Source organism: Equus asinus, chromosome 2 (assembly GCF_041296235.1).
Source record: "Equus asinus isolate D_3611 breed Donkey chromosome 2, EquAss-T2T_v2, whole genome shotgun sequence".
Lineage (NCBI taxonomy): Eukaryota > Metazoa > Chordata > Mammalia > Perissodactyla > Equidae > Equus > Equus asinus.
The window spans coordinates 81459198-81472478 of record NC_091791.1 but is presented as its reverse complement, the minus strand read 5'-3'; the positions used below and the strand labels follow the sequence as shown (position 1 = coordinate 81472478).

Sequence of the window (13281 nt, the reverse complement as noted above, 5' to 3'; positions counted from 1 at the left end):
CCTGTTTTAATTATAGTAACTGTAGTAAAATGTATATACAATTAGCACTTCAAATCCATGATTTGAAGGCTATGTAAAAAAATGAGTCTATCTAAAAGTAACTAAAGAAAAATTGTAAGAAAATAATATGAGTGGCGAGCTAATATTGCAAAAATTGTGAAGGGACTGCTTGAATAACTAAAGTTCAGAAAGTACCACTCTTTGAATCACTGCAAAGTCTTTGTAAAATATCATTTTGGTATAAAGGCATTGTTTACAAATTAAGTCAGCCTCTGTACTTACTATTTCAAGCCACCAAAATTTTAAACACAAACACAACTGTAGGTACTGAAATCATGGAACAGTTCTCCAAGAGCAACCATGCTCACGTCCTCAAATATGCTCATGTTAAACTTCAGACTATCAAAAGCAAACTTCAAAACTGAAAGATTCTCAGATAATTTGTGAACCTCTATAAATTGATCTATAAATTCCAGTTTGAAAAACACTGAACTGAAAAGCTAAACTAATAATCTGCAATGTGGAAGCATATGAAAACAGTTGTTCTTAGGGCATACACAGGTTAACATGGCGGCTATTGGCATGCAAGGTCCTAAATCTTTGTCTAGTATACTCCCATCTGCTTTATTCAGCTTCTCTCTATAATTCCACAATATAGATTCTAATTGGTAGCTTCAATTTCTTATTCTAGATTTATACTGTTCATCTTAAGGATAAAAACATCACAAACGAAAGTGATCTGACACAAACCTTTGATGTTTTCATGATATTTTTCAGATGATTAATGGCCAGAAGTCTCACGGGAGCAAGCGGATGATTCAGACTGAGCATCAAGGAGGTATCAGAATCTGCTAAGAACTATAGGATTCATCACAATTACCACAGGATTTCACCATTAAACCGCAGCCGCACATGATAAAGAACAAAAATCAGAGAAAACCACTCCAAACTACCCAACATATTCATTAACAACCGTCTAATTTCAGAAACCAAAATGTAAAGCAAAATCTTTGTCTCCAGAACATGGTATGAGTTAAAACAGATGAAAAAAATTGTTATTGTTAATGTGGTGATTTCATGTACACCTGTGTCTATATGTAGGTTTAACTTGGTGAAGTAATTCTTCTTTTTCCTTTCTTTTAAAGATTGGCACCTGTGCTAACAACTGTTGCCAATCTTCTTTTTCTTTCCCCGCCCCGCTTTTTCTCCCCCAATCCCCCCAGTACATAGTTGTATATTTTCAGTTGTGGGTCCTCCTAGTTGTGGCGTGTGGGTTGCCACCTCAACGTGGCCTGATGAGTGGTGCCATGTCGGCACCCAGGATCCGAACCGGCGAAACCCTGGGCCACCGAAGATGGAGTGCTCGAACTTAACCACTCGGCCACGGGACCAGCCCCTGAAGTAATTCTAGGAAGTAATTTTATAGCATTTATGTATATCTGATTCCAAAGTGAAAAGCTTCTAAGACAAATCACTATATTAGCACCTAAATGAAAATATAAATTTAAGAAATTGATTAAAGACAGATTACAATTCATATAAATGATACAATGGTGACATTCAAATTAGTGACAATTTACTTCATTTATGTAATTAGACTAAGAAGGAAGTCTGTCTATCAACCTAAGACTGGGAAATGAAATACCAATAAAGATGAAAGTCTAATTTTGGAAGAGAAAAATCAAAACAATCATATTTCTTTTCAAAATATTTATTTTCAAGGCTAATTATAAGAACTGCTTAAATGTCTAACTTCTAGTATGAAGATTTACGGTGAGTCACCAGAAAACTCCTGAAGTTCTAACATGATCATGAGATAAAAATCCACCTCCCTTTTCCTAATCGATGATTAAAGAGCTATATGTGGCTAGTGAGTACTGCGCTGGAAAGTGCAGATACAGGAGAACCAGAAACCTAAGCGAGGCCCCCTTTTGGTGATTGGTCACTGAGATCATATATACAATTTCCAAACAATATTTCTTCTGAAATAAGTATCACATCCACTTGTTTAAATTACGGTACCTTTCTCCAATTATTCAATTCCTCCCTCACAGCCCTACTTTAGGTAACTAGCAAACTGTTGAAAATCTCATTTCTCCCTGAAACTTTCCAAAGAGAGGAATGAAGGAGCAAATTTCCTTCTGGAGCTCTTTAAATAACCACAAATATACTCCTAAGTGTGATAATTCCCCTGAAGAAAAACTTACCTGATATTTTCCTCCACTTGTAGAAAGAGAGATAAATTGGTGAAAAATCTCTTGTTTTTTTAGATCTGTAATTTCCTTTAGGCGTTCCTCTAACACAACATCCAATGTTCTGGGATATCTGGGAAGAAATTAAAGAGTTAACTTATTATTCTTAATAAAGTAATTAACTATACACACCATACAGGTATAAAAGAAAGACACAAATAAAATTTTAAAAATTACTGAGACTGAGACTAAAATTTTAATAAACAGTATATGTAAAACCAAATGATACTGATCAAGTTTGTTACTATGACCATTCCAACATCAAAAGTCTCTCTGTAGAAAAATTATACCCTCTACAGTCCCCACACAACTCTTACTTTCTCTTCTATTTCAAATATATTTAAATCCTATATCTGTCCCTTCCTGAGGAGGGAAAAAATAAAGACAGTCACTTTACAATTCAGTCACTACATTAAGATGTGACTTGTGAATCATCTGTTTATAAAACAAGAGGTACACATTAAAAAAACGCACAAACACACACACGACTTACTTGCTTTCTAAAAGTCTGATAAGGGGAAGAAACTGTTCATTAAGCAAAGATACTTTATTAGGATCAATTCCTTCCTGTGAACTGTATGAAATATACTCTTCAAAAAGAAGGCTGCAAAACAAAACAAGTATCAGCAGACATGAGAGTTACAATTTATTGAGTACCTATTATGTTTTGGGTGCTTCGGGAATATGACCTGTAACTGTCATACTTCTACAGAGTAGAAACTATCCTTATTTTAGAGATACAAAACTAGGGCCAACGGGTCTTATAATTTGCCTGAGGTCAAATCAGAACAGCAACAACAGCTAACACTTAGTGCTCACTACTGTGACATAAAAAGTAGAGCAGGGCTTTCAACCCCGGTCTAATTCCAGAGCCCAAGCTCTCAACAGTGCTTCAGGTGTATACTCTCATTTAATTCACAAGCCAACCCTGTGAGCAAGGGGCACAACGACATACACCAACAGACAGGTACCCGCCCAATTTTACACAACGGCAAAACCAGATCCAGGCAGTCCGACCTTCAGAACTCACTACTTTGCTCTCCTGGAAACGACAGAAGCAGGATTCAAACCTAGGTGTGACTGCAATGCCCATGTGCTTTCCACTGTATCAAGGTGCCCAGTAAGTAAGAAAAGAAAACGGAAGGCTGAACTACCTTTACAGAGAGGAAAGAAATAATAAATAATCTAACTTCACACCAACCCTCAGTATTAAGTTTCTAATTGATATTTACTGAATGCCAACTGGGATGTACCGTTTTAGGCATTTTGGTCCATTTATTCACAGGAAACTCTAAACAGCCACAAATTACATGTAGCTATAACCCAAATTTAGCTTATCAACTTTATACAATCATGTATAAACACCAAAACAAGAGAAATTACTTTTTTTCTATTGCCACAGTTATTGGACTAAGTACTTATAATTAATAAAATGATATAGACAAAGCAAGATATAAATTATAAAGGGATACTGGAAAACTGCCAACCAACCCCAAAAAGTATATAAGCCACAAAAATACAAATCAAAAGCATGTCAATAATAGCTTACCTAGCCAACAAATGGTCTAGATTGTTCTTCAGTGATATATTTCTAAGTATAGCTTCTAAGTGTCTCCTGTAGATTTCACCATCCATCCCTTCAGTTTCTTCTCCTTAGTATACAACAAATTAAAATCGATTGGGGAAAATTTCTTTGCATGCTTACACTATTGCATTTATTTATAGCAGATATTCTTTCTATATAACTCACTTTAAAACATATACATTGATATCAAGCTTTTTACCTAGTTCAAAAGTGTACTCCACCTATTTAGTCTTTTACATTTTTCAAAGCATTTCTGTATATACTACCCTCATTTATTCTTTACCTGAAGTTCTCTATATTTTTAGAGACAAGTATTATCATGCCAATCTCATGAATCAAACACAAGTCGAAAAAACACAGCCTTTCCCCAGGTCCCAATACAAGCGGTCAAGTTGGGACCCAAACCTAGATCTCAATAAACTACATCTGAAAACAAGCTAAACTTTCATCTTACTACCTCCTTACTCAACCAACAGCTGTCATCTACTCCAGATTTGCTATAAATATATGAATCAGAGTTGGCCCTGCCTTCAAAGACTGGGATCGCATTACCCATTGCCAACAGAATAGAAAAAATATCCTTTCATTTATGCTAGTTATGCTTCCAAAATGCATGTTCAAACCAAGATTTGGTGAAGCACACCTTATTTTCCAATAGACTGACATAATTTTAGAGATGTCTTTTTTAGAATGTCTTTTTTTTTTTTTTTTTGAGGAAGATTAGCCCTGAGCTAACATTGGCTGCCAATCCTCCTCTTTTTGCTGAGGAAGACTGGCCCTGAGCTAACATCCGTGCCCACCTTCCTCTACTTTATACGTGGGATGTCTACCACACCATGGCTTGCCAAACGGTGCCATGTCCGCACCCAGGATCCGAACCGGTGAACCCCAGGACGCTGAAGTGGAATGTGTGAACTTAACTGCTGTGCCCCTGGGCCAGCCCAGGATGTCTTTCTTAATTCAAGTAGCAATAGGACCAAGTATTTCTTTGTTGTCTTTGTGTACTTATTGAAAGGTAAAAAACACATAATGTAAACAATCAATCTTTTGGCTTTTTTTTAACTTGGATTTTTATACATGAGATTTTCTTGGTCCTACATTTTCAATGACTCAAGGAAGAAAAGCTTTTTGGCAACTGGGTATTGTGAACGAATCACTGACGTTCATTATATATCTAAATGAGAAGGGAAAGTTTTACTTGATAACATATTTTAATTGTTTTAAAATAATTCCATAGTCTTTTTCAGGCAGAGACTGTTTAAGAACACATATTTTAAAAAAAATAGAATTCTGAGCATTTCACTCAATTAACAAGGATCTCTCTTCAACTAACTTGCTCCCCACCCCAAATGTTTTGCACATAAGAAAAATAGACAAATTACGCAAAAGCAATTGAATAGTAGAAACTTGAAGTATCTTAAAGCTATTAACAAAGGTATGGTTCCTATTTTGAGAGAATCAGATCTTAGAAAATAAGTTTCTGGACACAAAATGTAAAACCACATACCTGTAACATGATTAATGATGGAGACAACCAGATGTGGAAGCATGTATCGCAGAAGAGGACTGATGTCATATATTTCAGAAATCCCATGAAGTATTGTAATAAGATCAGGAACATTACACAAGTGAGGAAACGGCCTTTGAAGAAGCAGGTATGTAAGATTATGACTTTACAAGTTAGACGATGAATGGCAATTTAAAAAAATAGCATAAAATTTATCTTATAAAAAAATTATTCAAAATAATCTCATTCATCTCTAATTATTATTTCTCAATTGTACGTACTTTTTCCCAAGGCTCTCTGGCTTCTGCCTCTGCAGGAGCACTATCAAGCAACCTAATCCATCCTTGATCAAAGAGGGAATTTTGGTCAATGTTTTGATGATCTGTGAAGCCAATGAATTAACGAAGGTATCTTCCATTGTCACTTTCACAGAAATCTGACATATTATCATGTACGTTGCAGCTCTGTAATCTGGTAAAGATGATTTCAGTCCCTAAATATTTTTAAAAATATAAGGGAAAATGATAAACTATATTATTTCATTCTACTTAAAACGTTGCTTTACCTTGAAAAATTAGAAATATCATAAACTAGAAATTAATAGAACCTAATTCACACTGAGAGTCAACCTCTCCTCAGGAGTGAAAAATCAAGATGTTGACCCTTTCTCCCTAGCGGACATGGAGATGACAAGTCTCCTGGATGAGAGAAGGATCTCAGTAGGTCTCCCAACTCACACATCCACTAGACATCCTAACAGTACCTCTGTGGGGAATCTGGAAGGTGGGAGGCAACAAGGCACTTGGGAAGAAGAAACATTAGACACAGAAATCAATGCAAAAGGAATGATAAAAGAGCCTTTGCCTTGAAGAGATTTTCTAATCCATTCTCCTTCCAGTGACGTCACAAGATGGCCAAGAAGATAGATCTGGTATACAGTGGCAGGTCAAATAGCCTTATTCTTAAGGAGCCCTAATTAAGATCCTAATTAACTCTGGTAAGTTTTTAAGACAAAAGAAGTTATTTTTTACCTAAAAATTAAATCTCATCAACCATCTGAAATAAACTGTCAGTTTTAAAACATTTACGTCTAAGTGAAATTTTCAAAAGCAAGAAAATTCCTTTAAGTACAAATTAATCTACTTTACACACGAGCAGGGCCAACCTTTTGGATATACGGAAACAGCTTGGCGACTATATTGTCTGATATGTCCTTAGCAGTCACCAGAGCAGACACGATGGTAGAAGCATAAAAAGTTAAAAGCACCCTCAACTGAGCTGAGCTCCCAGGATACTCAGCAAAAACCTGGAACAACAAACACAAACACATTTAAGAGTGAAAGACCAAGTAGATAAAAGTATAAAAATGTTTATAGCTCTCGACTACATCAGGCTGACATTTTAAAATTTTTTTGTTCTTTTTCAGGGAAGATTTGCCCTAAGCTAACATCTGTTGCCAATCTTCCTCCTTTTTTTTTTTTCCTGCCTCCTCCACCCCGCCAAACCCCCAGTACACAGCTGTGCATAGTTCTAAGTTCTCCCAGTTCTTCTATGTGAGCCGCACCCCCAGCATGGTTACCAACAGACAAGTGGTGTGGTTCTGCACCCAGAAACCAAACCGAGGCTGCCGAAGTGAAGCACACTGAACTTTAACTGCTAGGCCATCAGGGCTGGCTCTTGACATTTTAATTTTTACCATACGAAACTTTAAATAAATAACAAATTCAATGGTTCAATTAAATACGGCAAGAATGACATTTTTAGATTGTCTTTTTAAACTATTTAAACAATCACTATAAATAGAATTTGGTAAGGAATAGAATAACTTATTTTTAGAGAAAAACACCTTTGGTGACGAAAGAGTGATCAAACCACTCATGCTCCTAAACAGATCATTTAACAAAAGGAACTTCTTCAAAGTACCATCCTTACTAGGGAAAGCCTTAGTATGTTTTCTTTATTCAGAGCAAGCAACCTTCTAATGAAACTACACATTCATGAAACAATATACCACCCACCACTCACCTTTACAGATCTTGTTACCAGACTACAAATGAAATCCATGAATCCAAGATCTTTGTAGCAGTGGGTAACCAGAGTTCCTTTAGCCAAGGGCACTCCAGATTGCTGTTATAAACAGAAAGAACCAGGTATTACTCAGGACATTCATCAACTGCTCATCAGTTTTAAAGTATCTACCATAGTAACAGCTTTATACTGCTGTAGCTCATAATATAAAATATAGCCTCTCCTTATAACTGGTCATAGAGATGAGATTACCACATAAAATCATGCAAACTTCAGAAATTCAAAAGAGAACGTTAGCAGTGAGGGTGGAGGTACTCAGTGAAAAATGCTTACTTATCATGCATTGCATTTTGACATATATTTATCTAAATCTGGACTTTCTAGATTCTTAGTAACTCCACTGGTTAGAGTTGGCTTTTGAGCCAATGTGATATGGTTTTGTCACTGCTTTACAATAACGCTAGTAATAGAAACAGACTAGGAACCCGGCCAACTTATACTATTCCCACTGCCTAGCATTGTGCATGGTATGTACTAGGTGCTCAATAAATATTGGAAAATCAAGGAAAGGAGAATTTGAAGTGACCTTTAATAGGTGAATGGGGTTTGGACACCTGAAACAAGTGTGTCTAGGGAGCAGCAAGATCTGTGTGTAGACCAGGGGAAAAAATGATCTTGATGCGGCCAGCCGCGTGGCCGAGTGGTTAAGTTTGTGCACTCTGAGTCGGTGGCCCAGGGTTCACTGGTTTGGCTCCTGGGTGTAGACCTACACGCTGCTCATTAAGCCATGCTGTGGTGGCATCCCATATAGAAGAGCTGGAGTGACTTGCAACTAGGATAAACAACTACGTGCTGGGACTTTGGGGAGGGGGAAAAAAAAAGGAAGATTGGCAACAGATGTCAGCTCAGGGCCAATATTAAAAAAAAAAGAGATCTTGATATTAACAGTGAATGCTGAAAGGTTTGATAAGAAGCTTTATCATAGGTTGGCCTTCTCTCATTAAACATTCTTTAGTTCAAGTGCTTTACATCCAAACTTTTAAACTTCTAATTAAAAATTCCCATTCCTTTCTTTTTAATAATTCTGATCATTGACCTCACTATCATCACCCATAAACTTAACTCTTTCCACAGTCCCGCAGATCATTAGCCTGCTTTCATCCCCATTTGCCCTCCTCCCAGCCTGAATCGCCAGGCTCAACATTCAGTAAAATTCCTACTAACAACATACATCTACTTCCTCTACTACATGTGGCAAACAAAGTGATAACATCAAGTCAATTGTTTTACTACAAAATCATGAAAACATGTTATCTGATCTTAGCCAGACCCTTCCTGTAAGGGAACTATCCTTTTATTCACCTGTAAATTAATTCCTAGCATCTTCTTTACAACTTCAATAACTTCCTAAAGTCCTTCAAGTTGTCCTTATCCTTTTAATTTTGTATTATATCTGCTTTTCTTCACCTCCAACTTTTTTTTTTTTTCCCAAAGATTTTATTATTTCCTTTTTCTCCCCAACACCCCCGGTACATAGTTGTATATTCTTCGTTGTGGATTCCTCTAGTTGTGGCATGTGGGACGCTGCCTCAGCGCGGCCCGATGAGCAGTGCCATGTCCGCGCCCAGGACCCGAACCAACGAAACACTGGGCCGCCTGCAGCAGAGCGCGCGAACTCAACCACTCGGCCACGGGGCCAGCCCCACCTCCAACTTTTTTTAAGCTCTTCAGTTCCAAAATTTAAAATGCCAGACAGCATGGTACAGTGGGAAGACATAAGCTTTAAAATCAGATCTGTATTCAAATCTTCTCTCTACCACTTTATAGTTATGTGAACTTTGGCAAGTAACTTAATTCTGTGAGCCTCTCCTCAACTGTAAAAATGGAGTTTTGTGAGAATCCAACATAACATAATGTAAATTGTCTAGCCTGATGTCAGGTACTAAATAAAAGCCAGCTATTATTCATAATTGTTTCAACTGGAAATTAGGAAATAAAAGCGATGGAGGTAATACTTGGACTACTCTCAGGAGCACTAATGACTAATGATATCATTTTTCCAAATTATATCTCTTAAGACTTGTAATGATAATAAATGTGTCATTCAACAATCATACCTTAACTGGCAACAACCAGAACCACTTGTGCTTTGAATTATTAATTTTTAGAAGCTGTATAACTCGCACAAATATTCTTGTCTCGTGGTATGGCAGAACACAAGCAATGAGGCTATCTTGATTATAAAGATGGATATGGAACCTGGAGAAAAAGCAAACAACTCAAACTGACACAAAACTTACAAGCACTTATTTCCTTATGTGTCCAAACTGTATTATCAATGAGCTAAAACTACTTAGAATGAGTATCAGTGAGAAGAACCACACAACTATAAGCAAAACACAGAGCACTTAAACATAAGCCCTCTATTTTGCACTAAAGTACTCCTCAACAGGGTTCTGCCAATTTCTATGCAGCAGTATTTTTTAATATTCAATATAAAAATTTATATCCCATTCCCTTCCTCTCAACTTTTTAAACTTCTTATTACATTATCACACTGTGGAATGGTTGCAGTCAAAGCACCAGAAAAGCAACTGGCCAACTAGGCAGCAATGCTCAGCTTCTCTCTATGCTCCAAAGTTCACGTTCCACAGACTCCTCAGCTTACCTAACCATCATAATTCTAAAACAAGAAGACTAATTGAAAAGAAAATCACATTACTTTCCTTGAATAATAAAAAAATTATCAAATTACAACCCTATATAATTTGTCCATGAACTTCACAAAACTTGGTATTGGTCCCTCCACCTAATAACATAAGACAGATTTATTAATTCTGTCAGATACATTAAACCCTTTCTAGCCTATAAGACCTAGCTCAAATGCCTTTTTCAAGGTGCTCTTCCGAATTCTGCCAGTCAAGTCCCTCCTATGTCTGTCTAAACTCTCCTACCTTTGATCTGTACCTTTCTTGGAAGACCATACCACTCTGCCTTTTACTGGTTATAAATATGGCTTTAGTATTAGCCAAGACGTTACTTTCGCCATGAAGCTTTCCTCAACTACTTCAGGCAGAGCCACAGCCCCAAACTTTGCAGACGCCTTTATTACAGCGTTTATTTCAAAACAGTAATGAAGGGTGGCCTACCCATCCTTGTACCTAACTTAATGTTTGCTAAATAAATAAGTTACATGAATAAGTATATGCAAAACCAAATGCAAGGAGTACTCCTTATATTACTGGTCTATTTGGGGAATATTAAACGTTACAAGACAGAGGGAAATATTACAGACTTGATTCTTTTCTGTCTGATGAGTCTAATGTTCTGATAATCAGAAGATCCAAATTAAATTTATGTTTTCTCAGTGACTCACTTGCTTCCTTTGCCCCTATGTCTCCAATTAACGAAGTAGAATCTTCCTACTTTTAAAACATATATATGGGAGAAAAAACAAAAACGTGTAAGCTGTGACATGATACTAATGTGAAGCTAGTAAGTGAGGAAATAAACTAAGTAAACTTACTGAGACAATCTCCAAAGTGGATGAAAGATCAGCCCTCGGAAACAACCTTGTATCTCAGCTCACTAATTGTCTGACCTTAATCCTTCTACAACCGTTTTCTCAACTGTAAAATGGGGATAATACATGTATCTCCCCATAGGAATGTTGTGAGCATTAAGATCATGTATGCAAAGTGCTCACAATAAAGCCTGGTGTATAAATGTCCAATACACATTAGCTATTATTCTTTTTCTTAGGTTATGGTATTTCAGAGAATACTATTACCTTCTTTCCAAACCACTGTTTTTATTTTGGCAAAAAATGAGTTTAATTATACCCTTTGCCCCAAATGTGCAGTGACAACTTGTAATGGCAAAGTGACAGGAGCTCCTCAGAACTAATGAGGTTAGACTATTTACTCAAAATCTTCAGTAGTTCTACTTTCCATATGAACAAAAACGAGTTTCATAGTAGAAGGGTATGCTTCTCTCATCCAATAGACACTGTGTTAACCACTTAAAATATATCTCATTTTTCAGCTTTAAATTGACAAATGTTGTCTTTACTTAAGTTTTTAAATGATCAGAGTTGTGAGCCCACAATTATTTTTGTAATTCCATTTGTTACCTGTGAATCAACCACTCCAGACACTTCTGTGCCGGCTTCAGCAGGAAGTAAGGGGACAGGTGAATAAGGAATAATGAAATGTTTTCATCCAGCTGCTTGTTCACGGCTTTAGTCTGAACGCTGCGCTCCAAGGTTTTTGCTAGCTGGCTGAACAATGGTGCTTCAAACTGCTCAAAGGAAGGATCGATTCCAAGCAGCTCCTCCAGGCCAGTGCATCCTAGGAAAACACCAGTTCATTGAACAATTCCCTGTAAGCAAACTCATCTCACCCCTCTTTTATGGTTTTACTTATCTCTAAAAATCTCTGAACTCTTTTAGTATGTATAACCTTTAATACCATCCCAAACATTGATTTCTAGTGTTCAACATATAAAACAAATCACATCTCACCAACTAGGAGAACAGAAAGTACTTCCTGGCAGGAAAGTACATTCCTTTTTTTTCCTTTTAAACATCCCCCACAATAACTAGGCCAGTCCTCAGGGAAGACACCTCCTCCACCCCAGCCACTGACTCCAGCCCCTTTGGCTGTTCCTCCTCTCTATACATTAGTTGACCTCCCGCAGCTTGTTTGTTCGTCTGTGAAATTCAGATCCCACTGCCTACACACATCTCAAGCATCCAGCACAAGGTTGTTATTCTCTTCATCTTAACGACATAAGTCAATAAGTCAGAAACTGCTAAGGAAGAGGGCGGGCCAGAAGAGAAAACACGAAAATACAGCAACATCCAGAAAACAAACGCTTCGCAGAGCTTTTCTAAGTTGAAGAGTAGCTCACCGATAGCAAAGGCGGTGTCCCTGTCGATGGTGGCCGCTTCCTTGGGGTCAAACAACAGAGAGGCAACTTCATCTCTAGACAGGAGACTGGGATCAGTTTGAGGGAGGGCGAGTCGTTGGAGCTGCTGGGCTAAGGACGTCATCTCTCAGGCAGGTGAACTCCTAAAAACACAGGCTAAGAAACATGACCACTGTGAGAAGTCTACAAAACTATAGGGTGGCTTTAGTGCAAGAAGCAAATGCCTCACGTACGAGCAACTCTCCTGTGCACTCAGCGCAGTCGCGGACAAATGACCGGCTGTCCCGGGGCTCGCGGACTCCGGAGGGGCAAACACTGCAGCAACAGAGTTACCCACTGATTACAGCCCCTGGAGCCGCCCGAGGCTTTCTTCAGCCCCGACTCCGCAGAGACTCGAAAACGCGTGGACATCTTACCCTCCGTTGGGATACCGCCCGGATCCACAGCTTCTACTCACCGGGAGCTCGACTTCGCGCAGCTCTCAGAAGCCAAAAACTCTTCACAGCAGCTCCCACATGTTACCAAAAAGCCCAGCCCTCACCCGGAAACCTAGAGCACGCCTCAGGGGAACTTCCGGTTTCAGGCACTACGGCAAGAGAAGAGGTACAAACTTGCCGGAAATACGACAAGATGACTCCGCCTCCCTGCGGCGAAGCCCCGCCTCTTTACCACGCGAGGCTTGGGGCTCAGGCTGTGGGTTCCGACTCCTCCGCTAGGGTCCAGCCGACTGCGCCGTGCCTTGTGTCTGAAGGTTTCAGTTTCTGGGTGGGCCTTTCGTGAACTTTAAGGATCTGTAGCCGGAATCGTCCATCTAACATACACTTATCCAGCTTTTACTATGTACCAGAAGCATCGAGTAGTGGATAAAACTATGAACTGTGAAGTCATGTTGCCTCGTTTAAATCCCAGCGCTAGTGCCCCTGGGCTGTGTGAGCTCCACCGAATTATTCCATCTCTCAGAGTTTGTTACCTCCTCTAGA

General features: G+C 38.4%; 1 protein-coding gene across 1 annotated transcript in view; it reads right to left on the bottom strand.

Annotated features, from left to right (window-relative positions):
• HEATR1 (HEAT repeat containing 1) overlaps nt 1-12889 on the bottom strand; it is a 54335-nt gene extending 41446 nt beyond the window's left edge. The window contains exons 1-12 of the mRNA XM_014846525.3: nt 12759-12889; nt 12284-12457; nt 11505-11721; nt 9490-9631; nt 7370-7471; nt 6510-6650; nt 5626-5837; nt 5345-5478; nt 3802-3904; nt 2746-2856; nt 2208-2325; nt 751-858 (exon numbers count right to left, since the gene is read on the bottom strand). Of these exons, the coding sequence (XP_014702011.3) occupies nt 751-858; nt 2208-2325; nt 2746-2856; nt 3802-3904; nt 5345-5478; nt 5626-5837; nt 6510-6650; nt 7370-7471; nt 9490-9631; nt 11505-11721; nt 12284-12425 (1530 nt within the window). The 5' untranslated portion in view covers nt 12426-12457; nt 12759-12889. The remainder of the gene's footprint in view (nt 1-750; nt 859-2207; nt 2326-2745; nt 2857-3801; nt 3905-5344; nt 5479-5625; nt 5838-6509; nt 6651-7369; nt 7472-9489; nt 9632-11504; nt 11722-12283; nt 12458-12758) is intronic.
• Nucleotides 12890-13281: the final 392 nt, after the last annotated feature.